At 42.8% G+C, this 26649-nt stretch overlaps 3 protein-coding genes across 5 annotated transcripts; 1 reads left to right on the top strand and 2 right to left on the bottom strand.

Moving 5' to 3' along the window:
• Positions 1–1433: 1433 nt before the first annotated feature.
• On the bottom strand, positions 1434–16649 carry LOC103708270 (putative transferase At4g12130, mitochondrial). 3 transcript variants are annotated; one of them, XM_008793112.3, is made up of 5 exons: positions 15958–16649; positions 11007–11260; positions 10730–10828; positions 2177–2335; positions 1434–2081 (listed from the first exon to the last, which is right to left on the bottom strand). In XM_008793112.3, exons 1-5 carry the CDS (start codon positions 16632–16634, stop codon positions 1837–1839), a joined length of 1434 nt encoding a protein of 477 aa, XP_008791334.3. In that variant the 5' UTR covers positions 16635–16649; the 3' UTR covers positions 1434–1836. The 3 variants fall into 3 exon arrangements, with proteins under 3 accessions (XP_008791334.3, XP_026660892.2, XP_026660893.2); XM_026805091.2 differs by having other exon boundaries at positions 1434–2070; XM_026805092.2 differs by having other exon boundaries at positions 1961–2057; positions 2135–2335.
• A 1105-nt stretch (positions 16650–17754) lies between these two features.
• LOC103708289 (pentatricopeptide repeat-containing protein At2g45350, chloroplastic) lies at positions 17755–19820 on the bottom strand. The gene has a single exon (XM_008793134.4). The coding sequence runs from the start codon at positions 19732–19734 to the stop codon at positions 17851–17853; it is 1884 nt and encodes a 627-aa protein (XP_008791356.2). The 5' UTR covers positions 19735–19820; the 3' UTR covers positions 17755–17850.
• A 1739-nt stretch (positions 19821–21559) lies between these two features.
• LOC103708288 (cation/H(+) antiporter 15-like) lies at positions 21560–24862 on the top strand. The gene is made up of 3 exons (XM_039115262.1): positions 21560–21830; positions 21952–22968; positions 23135–24862. Exons 1-3 carry the CDS (start codon positions 21600–21602, stop codon positions 24323–24325), a joined length of 2439 nt encoding a protein of 812 aa, XP_038971190.1. The 5' UTR covers positions 21560–21599; the 3' UTR covers positions 24326–24862.
• Positions 24863–26649: the final 1787 nt, after the last annotated feature.

Here is a 26649-nt window from a genome sequence, read left to right as displayed (position 1 = left end):
AGAAAACTCAAGGTACGCTGTACCGGTATTGGTAGGCGGTTCCCTACCGGATCAGTATAGTTCCAGTTCAGACCAGTTTGAACCGGTACCGAATCGGCCAATGTGCAGCGCGTACATACATGCGCACAGAAAAATGTGCCCGCATGGGCACGCTATCCCAAAGATTTGTATCAGTACCAGACTTGTACCGCTCAATTCTGGCTCCTTCGGGGCTGGAATTATTTTTCACACTTGAACCAAATCGGTCCGGTCTGATACGGGCTGAACTGACTAGTACGGTTCATAAAACTTTTAATCTCCTCTGCCTCATGATCCAATAAACCCACTTAAGCCTATATTGCCACAATATTGTTCTATGAAAGCCGGTGGCTCCATTGTAGAAGTGTGGCCCGGCTTTCTATTTTTTACTAAAAAAAGAGAGGAAGAGGGTGAATCGATGAGGCATGAATGTAGATCCTCAAAAGCAGTACTCGAGATATGAGAGTCAATCACAGTGAAAGTTTGAAATCATTTTTAGGAAAAACTTCTTGGAACTTTGATAGCCATCAACTTTGTGACTTTTCCAATGGAAATGGGTTTTGACATGACCATCTTCCCTCGTTAACTGATTCTGGTCTGAGATCAAGAACTTATCATATTGTATACCCCGAAGTTCCAAGATGAGACGGATTTATATCAAAAAATTTAGTGTGCAAGCCTATAAAAGTGCAGGGTGGCTTAACTTGCTCCAAGGGACGAGGCTATCAGGAGGAAGCCCTTCTTTGGTCCATCAGATGCTCATCTTCATAGAAATTTCTTTATTACTAGACTCAAAAAGAATAATAATATCTCAAGAACAAAAGAAAATAAATTGCCTAAGAAAATGTGTATCTTAGACTCTCGGTATCCATTCATTTCTTTTGGATGCTTTGTTTTCTTTGTGCATGTCTGCGTAACACTTAATAATCTTGACATTCTTTGTTCAATATCCAAATTATTTATTGCTCATGAATTTTAAAAGGCATAGATCAGTCAAATCCTATTGAAAGATTTACCTAATTTTACCAGCTAATAGTTGTTTGCACGGCGCAACCCTTTCCACTTGTGGCAAGGGATGGGGCTTCGATTCTGCAAATATGAATCTCCGGCATCCTGAGCAATGTCTCGCCTGGGAACCAAAGCATTTCCGAAGAATAGGTTTTTTTGGTCATGAAATGCCAAACAGCCTTGTGTTTTTACATAGAACTATAGATTGCTCTTCAATAGGAACTTTTTCCATCAAATGTAAAATAAGGCCTTCATTTGAGCTGATCTATAATAATCAACATATCATTTTCCTATTCACTGATTTTAATTTCGTGTGACAAATATATCGGATATCTGAGTAAAGATTTTGACCAGATGAAAAATCATGCATATCATTTTTGCAAGACATTCTATGACAACAGCACTAGTTATATAAATAAAGACAACATGTTATTATAAAAGATTCACCTAAATTTGAATTTCAAACACCAAATTCACTACAGCTATTGCAATTGGCTACAATCACCAAAACCACTTTTGAAGGAATCTAGTAATCAATCCACTGATTGCCTCAAGGTACGTGATTGCAAGTAACATGAAGCCATTCTGCACCTCTAATTTCATTATAGACTATGAAATACAATAAATTGTACTTATTGTTCCGAGAAGCTGGCAGAGTAAGCCCAGCTCATCCCGTTTTATATGTTAGGTACTGAAGCTGTGCTTATTTTTGTTTAACTTCCAAGAAATTTCACCAGTGGAGTTTTGGATCTTACCTTCCCTTAGAGTTAGATGATAAATGATCGAATCCCTGGTCTCAGAATTCGCCTACTAAGGAGCTGCATTTTGTTGTTCATGCTCTGGAGCCCATTCAGCTGGCCACCAATCTGGTCTGATAACCTTAATCCTCACATCATCCTTGTCTTTAATGCTCAATGCTGGGGATTGCTTCAAGGCCTCTTCTAATTTCAGCAAGCCCATTCCACGACATCCGAGAGCTGTTGTTACAGTCCCAACCTTCTTACCAGAAGTGTTATCGACTACTTCTGAACCTGGTGATACAGCCTGTTCAAGTTCTGATCAAGATGAGAAAAATGCATGAGCATCTAAGACCAAATATCATACTTACACCAGTTGATGAACTCTAAAGTTTCCACCTAGAAACCAGTACCTTCTCCTTTATTATTTACAAACTTCAGTGGAAGCAAGCGCTTGCGAATGACACCACGATGGTGTGTTCGAGCAACAAGCTCCTGGCCCACATAGCACCCCTTGTCAAATGAGATAGCATTCAACCGCGCAAGATTGTATTCAAGAGGAATAGCCTCGCCTGGGTAAGACAAAGTGACTATTTAGATGAAGAACAAACAAGGTGTTGACCAGTTTTTCAGTGTCTTACAAGTAGAATCTAGAACCTTTAAGAAATTATGATTTTAAACCAATAATGACATAAGGTGTTGAGCAGTTGGTGAATATTTCAAATAAAAAATAGAACTAAATAAAGTAGGATTTCCCTTACCGAAAAGAATATAAAAAAAAAGAAAGGAGGATTTTGAGCAAGTTAGGTAGCATAAACTGCACTTGAAACCAGACCAGATGACACAAAATCACAACCTTGTGTAAAAAAGAGACGATGTTGAACCATGGATGATTTCTTGAACATCTATCATATTGGTATTTAACAAAGAATCAATAGTCCCCGTCATCTTTGTAAGTTCTCAATTATATATAAAACACATAAGCAAACAAACCACTCTTAAGTTGAAATCCCGGACTTAAATGCACTATAAATGATTTTGTTATGATAGAAGAAAGCAATTGCTTGTCACCACTAGACTTGAGTAGGTCTGATGTGCCTAGCTCAATCTTGGACAGGCTCAGGCAGACATTTTGTCCTAAAGAGCAGGCTCAAATATGCAGGCCCGACCAGGATTTGGATTGGACCCAGGCAAAACAAAACTAAATAGGCTTAGTCCCAACCAAGCCCCAATGTTTTATGCATTCACAATCTTAATCTAATCAGAAAGGTGAGAGTACAACCCCATCTCTTCCTCTCAACCTCTCCATTCACTTCCCTCCCTCTCTCCCCCCTCTCTCTTTGTCGCTCATCCCTCTCTTGATTTCTCCCTTCCCCCTCCCCTGGCAAGCTAGTTCGGGCACATCCTTCCTGGTGTTCAAGCTAGTTCCATCCAGGTAGTGGCAAGCCAATTCATTGAGAAATATCAACCAACATGAATATATTGTATTAGCCAATATCTCAGATTTTATACGTTTATATCAGCCGAGATAATAGAGTTGAGATTTTCATATATTTTGAATTGAGGGGTGGCTGATACTGATACAAACTAAGATTGGCAGCGATGAAAATCCTGGCTAGGCCTTGCCAATTTGTTATTGGGTTGGTTTTGGGCTGGAAGAATTGGCTTGATGCCAAACCAGGCCCGATCTAGAGATTTGACATTACTATTGAATTGTCCTAGCATGAACATGGCCTAGCCCGATAGCAGATCATTAGTCAGAACCTCTTTCCAATATCTCATTGTCAATCTTACATTAGATCTAAGTCGAAGCATGACTGCCTTCACAAGAAGATATTTAGACCATCTACAACCATTCCACATTGACTAAAGGCAAAATAAGAACAATCTTTAAACCAACTAGAAATAACAAAAAGGAATTAGACACCTCCTCAGTTAGCTTTGCCTAGTCCGTGAACTTTTTTCCCAACAAAAAGGTTCATATCCTCACAAGCTTAGTAAACTCAACACCAATTTCTTGACAGGCAAGGCATGGCACTTATAAATGTTAACCAGGTTTATTATATTGATGCTCTCATAGATCACAAATTTCTTGCCCATCCCCACCTCAATTTATCCTTAAAGTATTGAACTTTGCTTCTTTGTTACGGCTAGAACTCAACGTTTTAAGCCATCCCTCAACTTTTCTACCATATAAACCCTAACATTTTGTCAATCTTGCAGCTAGCTTTCAACCAAGGACCCAGAATTCATCTTGCATCAAGCCTTTTCACCAATGGTTCCAATAGATGCCAGACACGGTCCCTGTCAACAAAGACACTTGTCAAAATGTAGGCTCCTCTATTCAATCCCGTCACAAGAGTTCCATAAACTACATTTTTTGCAAACAATGACTCTAATGTCAGTCTTCAGTAACTGCTAGTACTCCATTTGAGGTTACAAAGTGCAGAATTTCTCGAGATCCTAAAATCAGCATAAGTTTTTTTCTACACTTGGTTGCACCTAATTTATAGATGTTACTAGTCAAGAGCAAGTCCTAGATATCTAATGGACTGCAAAAACAAAGAATTCTCTGAAGGCTGAAAGAGTTACTTTCCATATATTGCTTTCACGGTGTCATGGTGCCAAAGATGTGTAAAGTCAATCATTTCAGCTTGAATCACTTCCCATGTTCGGGTTTAGTAATACAAGTCTAACTACTCACTTACTGTAGCCCTAAAATGAGCATTTCTAGTTTCTAATATCAAGGTTTAAATTCCTTGAGAAAAAGAGATGCTGGCAAGTGGCCGACCGGCTGCCATCTGACATGCATTGTGCTGTACTAGAACTCCAATTCTGTGCACTAAGATTGCACCGCGCATATTGAGCCAATGCCTCAATGCAGTAATGACCCACTACAGGTGAGCACTTAAAAACATGTCTAATATTACCATCCCTGAATGTATTCATGAATCATCTCACCCTAACATGAAGGGTACAATGTAAACTGCATCATTCTTCTCTCTTTTTCATATTATCTTGCTGACCTTGCTATGATGGGTTGGTTATGTGCTTGAAGTATCATTATATCTGTTAGAATAAGTGGCTCATATTAAGTGGTGTTCTTATTTGAGTGGTACACTGGTATTCTAACGAAGCGGAGCGAAGCGACGGGATATATTTATCTTTGGGATAATTATGTAATATTTTATTTTACCAGGGATGCTGATAGAGATTGGGACTCTAGGGTTAGGGTTTAGCTATAAATATCTTGTAACCCTTGTTATTTGGTAACAAAGAAAGTTACGGCCGTTTCGCTCCCGTGTACATAGGCACATTGCCGAACCACGTAAATCCCTGTGTTCAATTTCTTCTTCCTCTTCCTCTTTCAACTCTGTGCATTGTTCTGTTCGCCGTTTGGATCCTGTATTTTGCGCAGCAATTGGTATCAGAGCATCAGGAAACCAAAAAAAAAAAAAAAATTTCGGTTGCCGTGCAGGTTCTCTCTTGAAGGCCACGAAGAGGGGAAAAGAGATGATCTTCCGTGGGTGGTTTCCTTCTTCATGTGGGTTCTATTGTGCCGTGGAAGGTCACGTCGTGGGGCATTAGAGGGGTGCTACAGAGCCTTCTTCTTCCCAAGCCGAAGCCATCTTCTCTCCCTATTGTTCCCTATTTGTGGTGGCTCCCGTGGAAGAAGGGGAGGAAGGCCCGTCACACCACCGCCCGCATCCTCGCGCCACTACTGCGTGAACAGATCCGGAGGAGAAGAACCTCCGTCGTCGAGAAAGGGGGAGGCCCAAACCCCATCGCCGATCGGCTGCAAGCAAGGAGAAAGATCCTCCCATCTCGTAGCGCCGCCGCCTACATCCCCATCGCCGCCGCACGTCGGATCCGAAAGAGAAGAGGCCTGATCACGGTCCGGCACCGCCGTTCGTGGCTGGAACCAGAGGAGATCGACACCCCGTTCGGATCACCGTTCGGAGGAGCAGAGGAGACCACGTGCACGGTCCTCCTATCACCGTTCGCACGCCGCCCGCGCCGGATTTGGAGGAGAAGCACTGCCACGAGACCCGAGCAAGGAGGAGAGAACTTCTGCCGCATCTCCACCGTCGCACATCAGATCCGAGGAGAATCTCTGACGAGCAACGTCTGCACCTGTGTCGCCGCCAACGCGCGTCTGCAGCTGTCCGTGGACTGACCTAGGAGAAGAGGGGTGTTTCTGGTATTTTTTATTTTCATCAGATCCTATTTTTCTCTAATTTATTTTGCAAAAAGATAAGATTGTAGGAATGTCTTCTGCGAAGTTCGATGTGATAAAGTTCGATGGAACTGAAAATTTCGGGCTATGGCAGAGGAAGGTGAAGGATCTGTTGGTATCACAGGGTATGGTAAAGGCCCTGTACGGAAAGAAACCAGATGACATGGGTAATGCAGAGTGGAAGGAATTAGAGGCTAAGGCTGTTTCAAATATACAACTTTGTCTGGCTGATGACGTGATGTATCATGTCATGGACGAGGAATCGCCGGCGGCAATTTAGTCAAAATTGGAAAGTCGGTACATGTCCAAGTCGTTGACGAACAAGCTCTATCTTAAGCAGAAACTGTACGGTCTTAAGATGACAGAGGATGCTGATTTAAGCCAACATATCAACGTGTTCAATCAGATTATTAGTGATCTGCAGCGAGTTGATGTGAAGTTCGAAGACGAAGACAAAGCGTTGATGTTATTGCATTCTTTACCCGCTTCTCCTACGTACGAAAATTTGGTTACAACTCTGACGTGGGAAAAGGAGACCCTAGAGTTAGAGGATGTCATTGGAGCCTTGTTAGGTTTTCATCAGAGGAAGAAAGCCAGTGCTGAGAGTTCTCAAGGAGAAGGCTTAGTGGTGAAGGGTAACCAGAAGCGTGGAAGAAGCAACACAAGGAATGGATCAAATCGCAGTAAATCTCGGTCTAAATCCAGGAAAAAGAAGAGCATAACGTGCTACAAGTGTGAAAAACAGGATCACATAAAGCGGAATTGTCCTGAGAAAAAGAAGGGTAAAGATGATGACAGATCTGAAGGGTCCAAGTCTGCAAATATAGTGAAAGAAGACACAGAGAGCAGTGACGGTGATATACTTTCAGTTTCATCCAGTTTAGATCATCTCGCGGATTCTTGGATTCTGGATTCAGCATGTTCCTATCACATGACGCCCAATAAAGATTGGTTTGACACCTACAGGTTAGTTAATTCTGGTTCTGTTTTGATGGGTAATGATGCATCTTGCAAAGTCATTAGAATAGGGAATATCAGAATTACTATGTTTGATGGTGTGGTTAGAACGTTGTGTGATGTTAGACATGTTCCAGATTTGAGAAAGAATCTGATTTCATTGGGTACCTTAGACTCTAACGGATTTTGTTACAAGTCTCAAGGTAGAGTAATGAAGGTTAGTAGAGGTGCTATGACAGTGATGAAGGGGCATGAAGTAGCAGGGAACATCTACAGGTTGATAGAGACTACTGTTGTAGGTGGAGTTGCTGCTGTAGAGTCTGAGTCTGATAATACAGTCTTGTGGCATATGCGTTTGGGTCATATGAGTGAACATGGTATGCTGCAACTACATAAAAGAAATTTTCTGAAGGGTGTTAAAACTTGCAAACTGGATTTCTGCAAGTATTGTGTTCTTGGAAAACAGAATAGGGTACAATTCAGGACTGCCACGTACAAGACAGAGGATATTCTTGACTATGTTCATACAGATGTTTGGGGGCCAGTCAGAGTAGCATCATAGGGCGGATATACATATTTCGTAACTTTCATTGATGATTTATCAAGAAAGGTCTGGGTGTATTTCATGCAGTACAAGTCAGAAACGTTTGCCAAGTTCAAGTTGTGGAAAGCTGAAGTAGAGAATCAGACAGGGAGAAAAATCAAATGCCTCAGGTCAGACAATGGGACTGAGTACACAGATTCAAAATTCATTGAGTTTTGTGAGCAGCATGGGATTAAGAGACACTTCACAGTACGCAAGACACCTCAGCAGAACGGTGTGGCTGAAAAGACGAACAGGACTATAGCTGAAAGAGCACGGTGTCTCAGGTTAAATGCAGGGCTTGCAAAAAACTTTTGGGCAGAGGCAGTAAATATGGTATGCTTCTTGATTAACAGGTCACCGAGGGCAGCACTAGATGGTAAGGTTGCAGAGGAGGTATGGACAGGTAATGAGGTAGACTACTCAGGTTTGAGAGTATTTGGATGTCCTGCCTATGTGCATATTCCTAGTGAGGAGAGGTCAAAGCTAGACCCAAAGTCTAGACAGTGTATCTTTCTGGGGTATCAGAAAGGGGTGAAAGGGTACAAGCTTTGGGATTCGAAGGCAAATAAGGTGGTGATCAGTAGAGATGTGGTTTTTGATAAGAAAGCCATATTGAAAAGTACTCAAGAAAAAGAGAAGCAGATGCTAGAAAGTTGCAGCAGCAATAAGCAGGTGATGCAGGTGGAGTTAGAGAGTTCTGTCAAGAAAAATAATGTTCAGGATATAGAGACTTCTACCTCAATAGATCAAGAGCAACATAATATAACCACAGATAGACCCAAGCGTACTATCAAGCCACCAACTAGGTATGGTTTCGAAGATTTGGTTTCCTATGCATTAATTACTAGCAGTGGAGATCCTACTACTTTTCAGGAGGCGGTTCACAGCCAGGAGAAGAGTAGATGGATGGGTGCTATGATGGAGGAGATGGAATCTTTGAATAAAAATCAGACATGGGAGTTGGTGGAACTTCCGGAGGGGAAGAGAGCGATAGGATGCAAGTGGGTGTTCAAGAAAAAAGAAGCAGTATCAGAAAAAGGAGAAAAGTTCAAGGCACGTCTGGTAGCAAAAGGATACTCACAGAGAGCTGGGATTGACTATGATGAAATTTTCTCCCCAGTGGTCAGACACACTTCCATCAGGGTAGTGTTGGCATTGGTAGCACATTATGATATGGAGTTAGAGCAGATGGATGTAAAGACAACTTTTCTTCATGGTGAGTTGGAGGAGCAGATTTATATACAGCAGCCAGAAGGATTTTCAGAACCTGGACAGGAGCACTTAGTATGTAAATTGACGAAGTCACTTTATGGGCTAAAGCAGTCTCCGAGGCAGTGGTACAAGCGTTTTGACTCTTACATGATTCGGATTGACTACAAGAGATGTGAGTATGACTGTTGTGTTTATGTAAGGAGCCTTGATGATGGTTCTTTTATTTTTCTGTTACTGTATGTGGATGATATGCTGATTGTTGCGAAGAGTATAAATGAAGTCAGCAAGTTGAAGACTTTGTTGAGTAGAGAGTTTGACATAAAGAATTTGGGCGCGGCCAAGAAGATTCTTGGGATGGAGATTCGCAGGGATAGAGATTCCAGAAAATTGTGGTTATCTCCGGGTAGTTATATACAAAAGGTGTTGGAGAGGTTCAGCATGGTTAATGCAAAGCCAATGAGCACACCTTTAGCGAATCATTTCAGATTGTCTACCTCACAGTGCCCAAAGATAGAAAAAGAAATTGAAGACATGTCAAACGTTCCATATGCTAGTGCAGTGGGGTGTCTGATGTATGCTATGTTTTGTACTAGGCCGGATTTGGCACATGCAGTTAGCGTAGTGAGCAAGTTTATGGCGAATTCAGGGAGACAGCATTGGGATGCAGTCAAGTGAATTTTCAGATACTTGAGGAGTACTACAGACCATGGTATCATGTTTGTCAGACAGCAAGATGATCCTTCAGTCGTAGGGCATGTTGATGCAGATTATGCAGAAGACTTGGATGACAGGAAGTCGACTACAGGCTATGTATTCACTCTTGCAGGATGGCCTATCAGTTGGAAGTCCATGGTACAGTCTCTAGTTGCACTATCTACAACTGAGTCAGAGTATATGGCAGTGGCTGAGGTTGCCAAGGAAGCATTGTGGTTGACGGGATTAGTCAAAGAGCTGGGTGTTCAGCAAGGTGGAGTTCAGTTGCATTGTGACAGTCAGAGTGCGATCTATTTGGCGAAGAACCAGGTGTATCATGCGAGAACCAAGCACATAGATGTGAGGTATTACAAGATCAGGAAGTTGGTTTCTTCCGGTGACATATTGCTCGAGAAAGTTCACACTTCTGAAAATGCAGCAGACATGTTGACAAAACCCGTTACTGCAGACAAGTTCAAGCATTGCTTGGACTTGGTTAACATCTCTAGGTGCTAGAGAGGATGTGTTCCAACCTATCAGCGTCAGGTGGTGTCTCAGGTTATTTTTTCTCCTAAGGGATGAATATTCGCCAAGGTGGAGATTGTTAGAATAAGTGGCTCATATTAAGTGGTATTCTTATTTGAGTAGTACACTGGTATTCTAACGGAGCGGAGCGTAGCGACGGGATATATTTATCTTTGGGATAATTATGTAATATTTTATTTTACCAGGAATGCTGATAGGGATTGGGACTTTAGGGTTAGGGTTTAGCTATAAATATCTTGTAACCCTTATTATTTGGTGACAGAGAAAGTTACGGCCGTTTCGCTCCCGTGGACGTAGGCACATTGCCGAACCACGTAAATCCCTATGTTCAATTTCTTCTTCCTCTTCCTCTTTCAATTCTGTGCATTGTTCTGTTCGCCGTTTGGATCCTGTATTTTGCGCAACAATATCTAACTTCCACCCTCTCGTTACTCCTCTTTTTTTTTTTTTTGCTTAGAAAGATATTTGGAGATGTCATACTTCTAAAACATTATTGTTTTAACCCAAGAGAACTTTGAATAATACGTTCATAATTTAGTGGAAACATCAATATTTTATATCTCCTCAAATATCAAAATGCAATTATAACTAGATTCTACAACTAGAATCTAAAACAACAGGTTTAGCCTGTTGGCATGAATTTGGCAGAATAAAGTATCAATTTTAACTGCCACTAGATGTATAACAAGAAGCAGGAGAAAGTAGTGGATTCAGTACGAATGTAAATAACCATACCTTTTGGAATCTCAGTTGAACCTTCTGCAACTCCTCTCTCTAATCTCCATAGAAGATAATTTTGTTCGTCAGTTTCCTTGTCAGACTCAACCAGCGGTGCTATAGAAGAAATTACAATGATTAGATGAAAAAATTATAGAAAATTAATAGCAAATGTTGGTTTAAAGTTTGAATATGGTGTGAATGATAACCATATCTACCTAATTGGTGCAAGTAATAACCATGCATAATTAATGAACAGAATGCTGATGCAAATACACTGTGTCACTAATCTTACGGGTTATGTTAGATGCGAAGATTCCTCTAAATCCTAGACAAGCCAATCGGGGATCCTTGAACCATTGCCAACCGAGGTTACTTCCTTGTGCAGCTGCTTGACCCGCATGATCAACACCCTTTCCCCATCCAACTGATGAGGCCTCAGGTTCTTGAACTGATGATGCAGTGTTAGAGAGGTTAACGCCAAACCGTTGCCAGCAAGAGAATTCCTTGGTTGCATTCTCTATCTCAACCTTGGATCTCAATCGATATCTATGGCACATGCATAGAAGAACTATCAGGACCACTTCTTTCTTGATAGTATAATTTAACCATCAAAAAGTTTCTGATAAATCTGAAAAACAGGAATTACACTATACGGTTACTATTCTTATAAAGAGAAAACAACATAAAACATCTAATTATGCACTAGAAATTCAGCTCATGCTTTTGCTATTTTTCTGTGCATTTGTTGCTGTGACCAGTAGAAGACTAACTTTACATTAAACTAATGTTAGAAAATTTTTAGTAACCAATGTAATCTGCAATTAGAGAGGATCCAGCTTTATACACAGGTCAATCGACCCAATTAGGTACATGGGCATTAAATTATGTAAAAGAATATAGAAGATACATCCTTGGCTTCTTCTTTTTTTGTTTGACAGCAAACACCTTTGCTTCTTATTTGTCCTCCTAAATATATCAAGATATAAGCAAACTGTCTTTTTCAAAACAGCCTATAACTTTTTTAGCCACTTCATTTTAATAGTCAATCTAAATGTTTGGTCGAATACCGAAAGATCGGAGGGTGTTTACAGGCTGTTCTAACATTTTGATAGCATATTTTGAGTAGTAAACAGAAGACACAGAAAACAATTGACTTTCAGTATCAGAAATAAGCTTAGAACACTCATTAAGCTGCTTACTCACAGTTTCAGCTCCTGTTTCATCCTACTCCCCCGCCCTCCCCCCCCCCAAAAAAAAAAAAAAAAAAAATCCTCACTCAACAAAGCAAACCCATTCCAATGTCCAAAAGTTCACCTCAATGCAACATTGTTATGACTTCATAATAAATTATCTAATCTTGAGGAAGGAAATGAAGCATACATCTAGAAGATAAACCACAGAATAAAAAGTTGTGATATATGGACCAATCAGAGCTTCCATAACAATACGATAATATAATTGTTCATATTCCTCCACCACATACTCTTTAAATGTATCATGAATAACCAATCCAATGACAAGAATGTAGAAGTTTCAATTCAACTAAAATCTAAACGCACCATTTCTAGTAGAATAGCTGCTATTTGACATCTTCATACAAGAACCAAAAACTAGCTAAACACCATCCATCATGGAACACAGAGGCTACACATGAAAGAAGCTCAATGACTCCATACCATGCTTCATTAAGCTTGTTCAACCAGGGAATGTGCGAAGCTCAAATATGACTTGAAGCTCAACTAGTGCACAAGGAAAGGCTGAACACTCTGGGCTTGCAAAAATAAATAAAAGCTGGGCGTGGCTTGATAACAAGCTCATTCATTTAATAAATGAGTCAAGCTTGAACATCTGTTGTCAAACCCAGCTCAAGCTCAGACACCCCTTTCATATAATAGTTTGAGATTGAGCAGCTTAATACAACATATTATGCAACTAAATTATTTTCTCCTAAAGGAATCTTCAAGCATCTATGTTGTTGAGGAGAATGCATGATCCAGGAGGATCACCGGACTCAATGTGCATCAGGTTGGCTACTATGAGTCTTCAGGAGGATCATCAGACTCGATGTAAAACACTTTGACCACTATAAGCAGGGCAGAACAGGGTTCAGGAGTGAGATCTGCCATATCGAAAAATCGAGTCGCAAACTAAACTTCCGAAGGCCATAACTTAATCATACGATGCTCGATTGAGATAATCTTTTTTTGAAATTATTATCTTTTCGAGATCTCTAATTTTGGGCCAACCTCCTAGGAGGTTAAATCAAGCTGAATTCTATCGTTTAGACTCCGAAATAGACTGGTCAAACCAAAAAGTTTTTATTCGGAAAAGACTTTGACCGAGCATAGCTCTCTATCTGATAAGAATTCGGAGCGACAGAAGACAGAGTTGATGTAGAAATCGAGATTTACCTCCTCGAAATATTTATTTTTTTTACTAGAAATGTCTATTTAAGAAAAAAGAGTTCTACTAGGATTAGGAAGAGAAATCCGACCCAAATTGTGTTAGGGCGGATCTCACATTATAAATAGAGGCTATACATCTCAGTTTTTTAATCATCCATGAAAAAAAAAGACTTAAAGCCTTACATTCAAGATTTTTTCATCTTCTTCTAGTTTTATTTTGAGAGATTTAAAGTTAAGCAGGTTGAAGAAAATCTTCCTTCTTTCCGATCAGATCAAGTTGGTATCAGAGCTATGCTCTTATCTGATAGAATTCCAACTTGATCGGATCAGATCAAGTTGGTACCAGAGCTTTGGTTCTCTACATCTATGGAAACTTTAGTGCATGGTCCAGATGTGCGAGCAGTACAAGCAATTAGAAGAAGGGCTATTCGTGCTTGAAGTATATTGAAGGACAAAGGTGTGTATGGCTGCTACTTCTACCTCAACGGATCATGAGATGATGGAACATCTCGTACAACTAAAGAAGAAGATAGCCCAACTCACTGAGATTGTGTCTCGATTGACCAAGCAAAGGAAAGGGGGAAGAATCACTGGAAAGACGCTGCTTTGGTTGACCAGCGAGCAAGCGATGCCTTCAATACAAGCACTAACAACTCTATCTTTGATCAAAACTAAATAGTTCTACCATGAGGTAGGGAATCAAGCATTTTTCCGTCTTCAGTCTGATTTAGCAAGAACTAAATCCTCTAAACAAGGAGAGCTCTGATCCAGGAGGATTACCGGACTTGATGTGGACCAGTTTGGCCACTATGAGTATTCAGGAGGATCACCAAACTCGATGTGGAATACTTTGGCCACAACGAGTATTCAGAAGGATCACCAGACTCGATGTGGAACACTTTGGCCACTACGAGTATTTAGGAGGATCACTAAACTCGATATGGAATATTTTAATCGCTACAAGTAGGGTTGGATAGGGTTCAGAAGCGAGACCCGCCACATTAGGAAGATGAGTCGTAGGCCAAACTTCTAGAGGCCATTACTTGGTCATACGATATCTTTTTTTTTTTTGAATTGGATATCTTTTTGAGATCTACAACTTTGTGCCAACCTTCTAGGAGGTTGAATCATGCCAAAGTTCTATCATTTAGGCTCCAAAATGGGCCGGTCAAACCAAAAGTATTCTTTTTGGGTAAGACTTTGACCAAGCAGCTCTCTATCTTCGAGCAAAACCAAGTGGTTCAGACATGAGGCAGAAAAGTAAGCATTTTTTCATCATCAGTTCTGATTTAGCAGGAGCTAAATCTCCTAAAAAAGAAAAGTTTTGATCTAGGAGAATCATTAAACTCGATGTAGACCAGTTTGGCCATTACGAGTAGGGTTGGACAGGGTCCATGAGCGAAATCTGCCACATCGGGAAGCCCAATCGTAGGCCAAACTTCATAAGGCCATAATTCGGTCATATGATGCCTGATTGATATGATCTTTTTTTTGAAATTGAGTATCTTTTCGAGATCTCAAAATGGGCTGGTCAAACCAAAATTTTTCTTTTCGGATAAGACTTTGAGCAAGTGTAGTTCTTGATCTGATAAGAATTCGGTGGAGCAACAGAAGACAGAGTTGATGTAGTAGTCGAGATCTACCTCCTCGAGATTTTTAACTTTTTTTACTAGAAATATTTATTTAAGAAAAAACAGCCCTACTAGAATTAGAAAGAGAAATCCGACCCAAATTATGTTAGGACGGACCTCACATTATAAATAGAGGCTATGTATTTCATATTTTTAATCATCGATGAAAGAAAAAAGGACTTAAAGCCCTACTTGCGAGATTTCTCATCTTCTTCTAGTTTTCTTTTGAGAGATTTGAGTTGAGCGGATTGAAGAAAATCTTTCTTCTCCCCGATCAGATCAATGCACTTGTTACTGCTAGGTGCATCTTTAGTGTTATATGGACCAGCTCTAGAAAATCTGGGTCAGACACATTAACAAGTTGGAGATGTTTCATGCATTTAGATCATTTGCAAATTCTTGAATGCAGATTCTAAAGTTGGTGGAGAAGAGGGCTCTTCCAACAATGAATCCAACCCACCATGATCCACAAGGAGGCTCTCCCAAAAAAAAAAAAGGTCAAAGGATACCTTAACAAAGGGAAGTCATGGATCAAGCCTGCGAGGCTTCAAGCACCAGGAAGGGAGATAACTTCCTAAACCCATCCTCAAGTATTGAACTCCTTTCAATTGAATATTGGCTTTTGGTTATCCAAAAAATCATGTTTTGAAATGATAAAAAAAGATCAAATTATTGCCTCTTCTATGCCAATGACTTTATGAAAAACATATTTCTTTTCTTTTCAAGGGGCTTCGACTTTTTTCTCACGGTATATCTACATAGTTGTGTAGAGAGAGATAGACTTTGCCCCTCTCACGAGGAGAGGGTATCTACTAATCTTGACCTCAAAATAAATAGTTGGGCATCCAAATCAAAGATCCACACCGCATATCATAATCGATAAGATTAAAAAGTGCCTTTTTTTCAAACTTGAAAGTTTTCTTAAGGCCAATCTCGAGCCTACAGTACCACGTCTCTACTAGAATATATGTTATTAACATGTCCATTACCCATTCGAGGAATTGCCTACTTAAACACCAATCTGTATTTAATTATATATAACTAGTGTTCAAAATTTCGTTATCAACCCATAGAATGTCAAAAAGTTCATTCAGGAAGAATCATTATCTAAGGAAATGATAGACAAAGAGTTCGATTTTTATCTGAATCTGAATATCATTTAAAGAAGAGACGTATGGAATCATTTGGAAGGAATCAAAGAGCTTACCTCCTCAAGCAATCCAGGAGCTCATCCAAGACTGCTGCATCAACATCAGCCAGCAAGGTGAGAGGCTCCTCTTCGTCTCCCGATCCCGGCCCGGATCCCGTCGGGTCGAGCTTCCCGTCGACCGGCGGCGGCCGGTAGAGGAAGAGGTCGTAGAGAAACCTCCCCTGGGGGGTGAGCAGCGCCGAATAGACGGCGGGGTAGAACTGGTGGGCGGCGTTGGGCGTCGGTAAATAAGACGACGGAGAGGAAGGCGAGGAGGAGGGCCGGGCGAGAGGGCGGACGTCGTTGGAGAGGAGGCCCTGGAGGAACTTGGCGGTGTCGGGACCGTGGAAGCGGACCACGGAGCGGGACCCGAGGCGGCATGCCATGGGCCCCACCTCGTCCAGGCGAGGTGTCCGCCGCTGAGGCCTCGCGGGGGAGGCGTGGAGGCGTCGAGAAGCGGTGGAGATGAGAGCGCGGAAGCGCGAATAGGAGGCGAAAGGAGGCATTTTCTTTTGCTTCTTTAACCCGGTTTTGAGCTTGTTTCCTTCTACGTTCTCGGGCTTAAAGTTTTGGGAGGGGGAGGGAAGGGAGGCGGTGAGCGGACGCGTGTTGCGGGACGGACTGGTCACGTGTCGCTCGCCGGCTACGTGGGCGCAGTGCGCTCCAACTTGGCTGGAAATAGACAAATGGTCCATGCTATGTACAAAGATTTTATGCGCACTGCAAGTACAATTTATTACAAATGAAATCTAGGTTGGGCTTTGAATGTTGGATATGAGGTGCTCACATAAAATCTTCTTGGTACTGAAACAATGATTGTAACAAATTATCATTTTGTAGAATTCAACGGTGAGCCTATCAATCTTGATGCTTCATGTGGAAAAACCCAAAAGGTAGCATAAGGAGTCTGAATTTTGTTTGTGAGCATCTCCACCCAATAACATGGATGTTAATGTTCTTGGATAATGCTTGTTAATCTTATCCTTAATGGACACTATATTATGCGATGTGGCATGAGAGGATTAGTATAACTCGCAATAACACAAATTTTTGAATATTTAATGAGCAAAAAAAAAAAGGAGAGTTATTGAATATTAAGTTGTCAAAACAACATTTGCTCAGAAAATTTCAACCAATACTTAATTAGCACCCCCAAAACATTTTCATAGCAAACCTTTGCTCGCTCACTAACCTACGTGATCAAATTTGAAAGGCAAAATACAGCTTTACGTCCTCTTTGAAACAGTTGTTGGTAGTAGAGCTTTTAGAAGTGTAGCTTTTGCTAACAGAGCTTTGAACAAAACTATAGTAATGATAATATTAGTATACTATATTAAACTATACTTTCATATGACACAACATAATATAATATAGATGTACTATTATTAGTTGATAATCATAACACAATATTTTGATATAAAGTATTATAACTATTAATATATTATTGCATAGTATAATATTATAATAAAATTATATATCATATTCATGTTAATATAATATAGTGCAAAGCATTGTTAATATATAGTTTATATATTTTATTTAATCTAAATATTATAACACACAAAGTTTAGAGGTATTTAGATCACACAAATCAAATAGCTTCTTGATGGGTTTTGAAAAGCGCTTTTAGCGAGAAGCTCAAAATTAGAGCTTTTGCCAAATAAAAATTTTCCAGCTTCTAGCAGAATCAGAAAGTTGTTTCAAGTTTTCCACTAAATACTTATTTATCACCGAGAAGTACTTTTGGGGGTCTGGAAAACGTTTTTGGCCACTCCAAAAACAATCCTAAGCAATACTTTAGTCTTCAAGGACTCCAAAGTGATAAGGAGATTATATATAAAAAAAATAAAAAAAAAATCAAAGTCCAGCACAAGCAGTTGAAGGAGGAAAAACATGATTTTTATGTATACATTATAAAACGGGTGAATTGCACAACTTAGATTTACACAGACCCTCCAATAAAGAATAAATTCCTTTAGCTTCCGAATATGAATTATCTCCCACAACAAATTCATGAACAACACCATCAAGTTCAATCCAACTGCAACCAGGAACCTTTCTTAAATCCTTCTCCCTCATGATCATCCGAACCTTGCCAACATCTCCCCACATCCCAATACTAGCATAGAGATTGGATAGAAGCACATACGAACTAGAATTGCAAGTTCCCCCTTCAATTATATTTTTCACTACCGTTTGGCCCATGTCAAAGTTTCGATGGCTCCTGCAAGCGCTAAGCAAGGATCTCCAAACCACATCATTTGGTTCGACAGGCATATTCTTGACCAATTCCATTGCCTCGTCCAACTGCCCTGCTCGACCAAGAACATCAACCATGCATCCATAATGCTGGACCTTAGGCTCCAAATTGTAATCTCTTTTCATCATCTCAAAGCACATCAGTCCTTCCTCCACCAAACCTGAATGACTACAAGCATTCAGAACTCCGATGAACGTAATATCATCAGGCACCACCAAACATCTCTCCATTTCCCTGAAGAGTTCGAGAGCGAGTGCGCCGCACCCATGAACAGCTAGCCCGCAAATCATCGCATTCCAATGATCGACGCTTCTCCCTGAAATCTCAAATACCTCTAAAGCATCTTCCAACCGACCGCACTTTGAGTACATATCGATGAGAGAAACACCTAGCTTCCCATCCAAAGGCAAGCAGTTCCTCTCAATGTACTCATGTATTGCTATCCCATCATGAATGCGGCCTAGTTCGGAAATTGCTGAGAGAACACTTGCTAGAGTGGCATTGTCAGGAGCTACACTGCCTTGCAGCCGCATCATGCTAAATAGATTCAAGGCTTCGGCGGAATTTCCATTCTTAACATAACCAGACATCATGATATTCCAGTTGATCACATCCCTCTCAGGCATCTCATCAAACAACTTCCGGGCCAAGGCAACACTCCCAGCCTCCATATACCCATAAATCATATTTGCCCAAGAGATCACATCCCTATCCAGCATGCGTTCAAACAAATCCTCTGCATCAACCATCCTTCCGCATCTGGCATACCCATCGATCATCAAATTCCACGACACCAAATCTCTCTCAGGCATTTCATCAAACAACCGGCGAGCCATGTCAATTCCAATCCCGTTGGTTTCAGACGCACAACCTCCGATCATAGAGTTCCAAGTCACCAGATTCCTATCTCCATCTCTCATCTGATCAAAAAGCTCCCTTGCAGCGCCTATCCTCCCATTCTTAACATACCCGTCGATCATCGAGTTCCAGGAGACCGAATCTCTCTGCGGAATCCTATCAAACACCTGGCGAGCAAGCTCATAGAGCCCACATCTAGCATAGAAACCGATTAGAGAGTTCTGGAGGTAAAGGTTCGAAGAGAGCTCAGTCTTCCGGATGAGAGAGTGCATCTGGGAGCCCTCTCTAAGGAGAGACGCCCGGGAGCAGCCCTTGAGGGCGAGAGAGTAGGAGAACTCGTCGGCGGTGATGCCAGCGGCGAGCATGAGAGCGAAAATGAGGACAGCCTGGTTGGGATCGCGGCCGTGGGAGGAGGACTTGATGAGGGCGTTCCAGAGGAAGGGGTCGGTGGGGATGGGGAGGGAGAAGAAGACGCGGCGGGCGAGGTGGTGGGAGGCGGGGTGGGGGGAGGAGGAGAGGCGGATGACGACGCCGGCGGCGAGGGAGGGGTAACGGAGGAAGCCGGAGGTGATGAGGCGGGCGTGGAGCTGCTCGACGTCGCGCAGGGTTTTGCAACGCGGGAGGAGGGCGAGGGCGGGATCAGAAGGCGGGAGGTTAGAGCGCGCCACGAGCAGCATGGCCGAATTCCACCGCCCCCGGTAATCCTCGGGCCGCACATTATCAAATCTCCACGGACAAGGTGTTTCAGCTTGGAAACAGGATTATACTCAAAAGATCCATAGATCAAGTTGATTGGTATCTTGGATGAATTAATAACATTTGAAAGAAAAGTAAATTTTATTTTTGAAAAATTAGAATAAAAAAATCAGAACATAAGAAATGAATTTAAATGTATTTAAATTAAATTTATTAGACATAATTGTATCTACAAAGCAATAAGAAAAAACTGTAATCGAATGATACTAAAAAACTGTAATTGAATGATAATATCTAAAGTGACCCACATTACATTTGAAAGTACACATTAACTTATGTGAATTAACTTGCAAATTGATATAGAAGTTAAAAGGTAGTCTTATAAGCAACAAAGATTTTAAAAAATTAAAAATTTGAAATGTAAGTAATTGGTTGATAGGAATTTATATATACAAATTAGTACAAAGCTATAATTAAATTATAGAAATCTGAAAAACTTCCTACACCATTGGCATGAAATATCATGATCTTAAATCTAATACCATTGTTGATTATGATCTCTCAATCATATAATAGCTAATTGCCATCCTCTATTCTAAAGGAAGACTAATGTTTGATTAGTGAAAAGAAAAAAATCTCACCAAAGAGATGGTGTTTGTGCGCAGAGCTTAATTTGCTGCCTTCTTTTCTACTTGGAAAACAAAAAGAGCACAAACCAAGGGGTGTTTAATAGCTCCAGACTTTTCCTTGATTTGCAATAAGGAAAAGAAAAGAACCATGCTGCCTAAGGATATGAGAATATGGGTGAAAATTAGAAATGTAAAAAAGAGAAAGGAGCAGTGGAGACTTCCAACCATCCAACAATGCATAAATTTTGATCTAGTTAATTATGCTTTTCTAAAAAAATCTTGCATCATACAATTTGGTGTCTTTCTTTTGAATTTGGTTAGTGATTAAGGCAACGTGGCTCTAGATCTTAGCCCATATATTCTCGTAGCAACCCTAGATAAAAGAAAACACTAACAAAGTATGTTTCCATCTAGATCCTAAAATAGTAGATCTTCAAGTATAAAATTTTCTAGCATTAGCAGACAACGATGAGTTAATTGGACCGCTAGAAATGGTGAAAGAGATTTCCAGTGGCAAGGAATAAGTTAATGCAAAAGAAATTGAGCTTGGATCTTAATCAATCTGTGATTGAGATTAGGGGTGTTCAAGTCTATGTTGCGAAGAAGTAATTTGAGAGGATCGAAACTCTTATCACAAAATCCAATAACAAGGCTGATGATTTAGAATTTAGTATTCTTAGCCTCGTTTTATTGACGTGGTAGCTACATCTGAATTTATGATTTGTTATTTTTAGTTTTATTGATGGAAATTTTTCAATTAATGTAATAGCTAAGGAGATAATATCATTAATTACTATAATAATATTATTTTTATTTAAAATTTTGGAATTATTAGCATCAACAGTCGTTATAACAATTATGAGGATCAACAACATTTTAGGTGGGATCCGTTGCAGTCTCCGTTATGAGTATGACGGTCAATCTCCCCTGAAGAAGATCCTTGGTCAACCATCAACTGTCTCAGACCTCGAGTATGCGGCAAACTTGCAATGGACCGCGCTGACCGTTTCTCCCTCACATCTCGCACACTTCTCCCCATCTCTGTAGGAGGGGGAAGGTGCAGCACCACCAGTTTCTCTCGCTCTCTCTCATTCTCTCTCTCTCTCTCTCTCTCTCTCTCTCTCTCTCTCTCTCTCTCTTTCTCTCTAAGCTGCAGCAGAAAGAAGATCACCACCACCACCACCACCACCGTCGACGCCGCCGCCACCGCCGCCACCATGGCCACGGATGACAATACAGAGAACTCAACCCGTAACAGGACAGAGTACTCCATGCTCTGCTACCCAGCCATCAAGGCCACCTCCGCCGGTGTCTGGATCGGCGACAACCCTCTAGAGTTTTCCTTCCCTCTCCTCATCTACCAGATCATCATCATCTTCATCTTCTCCCGCATCACCCACTTCTTCCTCCGCCGCCTCTCCCAGCCCGTCGCCATCTCCCAGATCATCGTACGCCATCCTTCCACCTTCATTCCATCCATCTATGCATATAATTATAACGAGGACTAGATTGCTACCACTTTCTAATCTAATCTAATTCATGTTGTCGCTTTGGATTTTTTACTACTAGGCCGGCGTGATACTGGGCCCTTCCGTCCTGGGGCGCTACGGGAAGTTCGAGGACATCCTCTTCAGCCCGCGGAGCTGGCAGCAGCTCAACACCGTCGCCCTCCTCTTCTTCATGCTTTTCCTCTTCATGATCGGCGTCAAGACCGACCTCACCATGATTCCCAAGGCCGGCAAGAAGGCGGTTGCCATCGCAATCCTCTCGTCCGTCCTCCCTGCCGGCATCATCATGCTCGTCGCCCACCTCCAGGGGCCCGACCTCCCCCTGAGCTTCCGGGAAGGCAGGATCCCCATCAAACTGGCCTCCAAGTGGTCCCGGACGTCCTACACCGTCCTCTCCTGCGCGCTCGCCGAGCTCGAGCTCCTCACCTCCAAGCTCGGCCGCCTGGCCATGTCGGCGTCCCTCATCATCGACGTCGCCAGCCTGTTCGTCACCTCCGGCCTCGGCGGCTACCGGCTCTCCTCGAGGCTCGACATGCCCGGGAAGGCGGCGATCTCCATCGCCTGCTTCTTCGGTTTCTTGTTCTTTGTCGTGTTCTTGGCACGGCCATTCATTGTATGGCTGATCCGGCGGAGGACGCCGGAAGGTGCGCTGCTCGACGAGGCGTGCTTCATGACGGTTATCTTTCTCGCGCTCGGCTGCGGGCTGATCAGCGAGGTGATCGGGTACCACGCGACCATGGGGCCCTTCATACTCGGGCTGGCGCTGCCGGGAGGGGCGCCTCTGGGGGTCACAGTGGTGGAGAAGATGGACCGGCTGGTGACCGGGGTTTTCCTGCCGGTGTTCCTGGCCACGGCGGGGCTGCACATGGACCTCCCCAAGCTGACGCTATCGGGCTTCAACCAGTGGGGGCTGCTGGAAGCCTACATCTTGATCTTGACGCTGGCCAAGTTCATCGGGGTGATGCTGCCCTGCCTCTACTGCAAGATGCCGCTGCGCGACGCCTTGTCCGTCGGCCTCATGATGAACGCCAGGGGTATCTTTGAAGTCGATACAGCCTTACAGTGGCGCGATAGCAAGGTATTCGATCGACCACATGTCCACTTTTCTACCAGCCCGCAATGCAAATTAAATATATATCAGATTTGTTCGCACCAAATTATAATTGCTATGTTCATCTCGATCAAACTTTCAATCTTCTAAGCAGAGCTAATTGCTCTCATCTGATGCTTTGGTCTATGAGCAGAGCGTGGATGACCAACTCTACGCCGTACTCATCCTCTCCATCATCATCATCGGCGGCGGCACCGCCCCCCTGCTGAAGTACCTGTACCACCCGGAGGACCGGTTCGTAGCCTACAAGCGGCGGACGGTCCAGCACTCGAAAAGCGGCGACGAGCTCCGGGTGCTGGTCTGCATCCACAACCAGGACAATGTGGCTCCCATCATCACCCTCCTGGAGACCTCCCACCCCATCGTCGACTCCCCCATCTGCGTCTACCTCCTCCACCTCGTGCAGCTCGTCGGCCGCGCCGACGCCATCCTCGTCCCCCACAAGCGCCACCGGTCCTCCCACATCACCGACAGCGACCGCATCATCAATGCCTTCCGATTCTTCGAGCAGCAGCACCCGTCCAGCGTCTCCCTCATCCCCTACGTCTGCATCTCCCCCTACGCCACCATGCACGACGACATCTGCTCCCTCGCCCTCGACAAGAAGGTCACCCTGGTCATCCTCCCCTTCCACCGCAACGCCACCTTCGACGGCACCCTCGCGGCCGCCAACCCGGCCCTGCAGGCCATCAACTGCAACGCGGTTCGCTACGCCCCCTGCTCCGTCGCCATCCTTGTCGACCACGGCCTCACCGCCGCCGGCACCACCACGCATGCCTTGGCCGGCGGCGCCCGCCCGCTGCAACGCATCGCGGTCTACTTCCTCGGCGGGGCCGACGACCGGGAGGCGCTGGCGTACGCGGCGCGCATGGCGGAGGACCCGGCGGTCGGGCTGACGGTGGTGCGCATCCGGCCGCCGATGGAGTGGAGGTGCGACGGGGGGAAGGACGAGCTGCTGGACGACGAGATGGTAGACGAGTTCCGGCGTGAGAGGTTGGACGGGGAGAGAGTGCAGTACAGGGAGGAGGTGTCGAGGGACGGGGAGGATACGGTGAGGGTGATACAGGAGACGAGCGATGGTTTCAGCCTGCTGCTGGTGGGGCGGAGGGAAGGCATGGAGTCGCCGCTCACGGATGGGATGTCGATGTGGAGCGAGTATCCGGAGCTCGGGGTGATCGGGGACCTGCTGGCGTCAACAGACTTCGGGGGGAGGGTGTCGACGCTGGTGGTGCAGCAGCAGACCAGGGTCAGGAGCACGCAGGCCGAGAGCCCCATGGTGGCCAGAGCTCCGGGGAGCCAGGTAGCTCAGCTTAACCAGGATTAGAGAGGGAAAGGAAAACCAAGCTTGGTTTTTCTCGTACTGTATTGCTTTTTGTACTCCCGGTTTTGGAGGGTGTGTCCTAAATTATTTTGTAAACTAGCTAATGGTGCTGTAAGTTCGTCCTCGAAACAAGGCTCTTTTCTGACCTCTCGGATGGTTAATCCAGATCCACTGAAAGCAGGGCCAGATCTTTGCACAAGATCAAAATTCAGGCATCTTAAGTATTTGGGAAGAAAAAGGTGCGAACTGATTTAAATACTAAAGCCAATTTTGAAACAAAAACAAGAAGTTGGATCCAAACAAACTTCCTGTCCTACTGCTTGAAAAGAAATTAAAGAAGGAAAAGCAACAAATTTCTTTCTACACAGACAGAAATGGTCTGGTAACTCGGAAGCACCCTTTCCAAAGCCTTTCCAAGCAAACGAACACACCACAGATGAAGCTAGAGGTCCACCTCAATTACCCGTTCCCTGATCCTGGTCTCCAATAAAGATAGTCCTCACTCCTCACTACATCAAAGATGGATGGCCATACAAAGAACAAGCAACATAACAATGTATGATTTTTTTTATGCGTAAATGCATTTAGCGCACAAGCGGCAAAAGAAGACATCCTTCTCACCCAAGTCAATCTTTCCTGTTTCATGCTGTGTAATTTGTTCGGCAAACATCTGCACGCAATGTTCATTTCCAGCCACCCATAGTCACTGGAGTGTAAGAAAAGCAGGCCTCGTGATAGGCCATCATATGATCTATTATCTGATGGTCTCAATAAGCAGATCTTACACATACTAACATCCAAGAGTTTTATGTAGTGCCACATTACCATTACGATGCCTTTACAGTTTATAATCCTGACATGGACGGCACGAAACCAACGAAAAACTCACAGAAGAAAGCTAATAGACCCTAATTTCATTCCAAGTGCCAGAATACCACTAATTCATCCCTCACCCTAACAATGCCAGCAACCCCAGCTCTTCGTTCAGTGAGCTCCTCGTCTGAAAGAATCAGTCTGGGTTGTGACCTCATCCTTCCTGAATCATAGGGTCGTTCAGCTGATGGAAGAGCCCATCCCCTGGCTGGCCGTTCACCTTGCCTGCTACCGCTGCCATTTCCTACACAACCATTAATACAAAAATGTAGTCAGATCCATTCCACAATCTCAGATTGGGATTATTAATAAGAATCAAAACGATAATCAAAACCATATAATATCATCATAATAAACAAAATGCAAGGTGACAACACAGAGAAATCAATGATTCATCCAGCCATGCAGATTCAAGTCCTGCAAACATTCCTGGATTTATCCATCAAGACAAGACAGAAAAGACACTTGGTGTATAAAGATGCGAGATACTAAAGGGCCAATTACAAATTCCACCCAAAAGAAACGAACAAAATGGAAGCAAGGATCAAAAAGCATATAGATCGCTCAAACTAAGAAAAATTTGGAGTGGGTCACTTTGAAGATTCCTCAACCCACTGGGTTATTCAAGGGACTTGTGGTCCAAATCCTGCCATTGACCCCATTGATCCCTTCATGAAGTCTACATAACCTCGAATAACCATATCAAATTGACCAAGCTTATCCACTCCTGTAAATCAATCACTGGAAACAAACCCATGTTTCATTTCAGAAGACTTCATATCGAGCTTGTTTTGGGGTGTAGGGAGAAGGGGTGGAGAGCGAGGAGGGGGGATACGTATAGCTCATTGAATAGTCAACAAATAACAGTCTTTAATTTACACTATAATTTCATATGATGATGTCCCAAGTCAGAAAGATATATAATCTTGCCCCAACACATGAATTTACATAGAACACATCCACGTCAGAAAGATATGAACTTGTACCAAATCAGAAAGTTTACTTTGTTCCGCTTAGGTTCAACAATCAAAAATTATCAGTGTTCTGACTCCTATTATCATCCAAAATGCAAAAGATTTTTTCATTTCCTTTAAGAGAACACCTCAAATGAAAGCCCAATGGACAATGATAAAACTGAAAACACTTGAAAAGAATTTCACAAAAATTTCATTGTAAATTGTTACTCCAAGAACATCCCATGCAAAAACCACTAGGATAATCATGGATTCCTACTTGGATTTATTTTGTCATCTGGGATTGATATCAAAGATGGTCAATGGCAACACGCACGCGCGCACGCGCGCACACACACACACAAAAGAAAAGGAAAAAAGAAAAAGCCTTTTGCATGACCTCTGTATCGCAGCATTCAATGCCATTCAGCATAGCCATCATCATTGTTATCATATACCAATGCATGAGACTAACATCCTACAAGAGCGTATCTTATAGAC

Source organism: Phoenix dactylifera, chromosome 17 (genome assembly GCF_009389715.1).
Source record: "Phoenix dactylifera cultivar Barhee BC4 chromosome 17, palm_55x_up_171113_PBpolish2nd_filt_p, whole genome shotgun sequence".
Taxonomy (NCBI): domain Eukaryota; kingdom Viridiplantae; phylum Streptophyta; class Magnoliopsida; order Arecales; family Arecaceae; genus Phoenix; species Phoenix dactylifera.
This window is presented reverse-complemented; position numbering and strand designations above follow the sequence as displayed.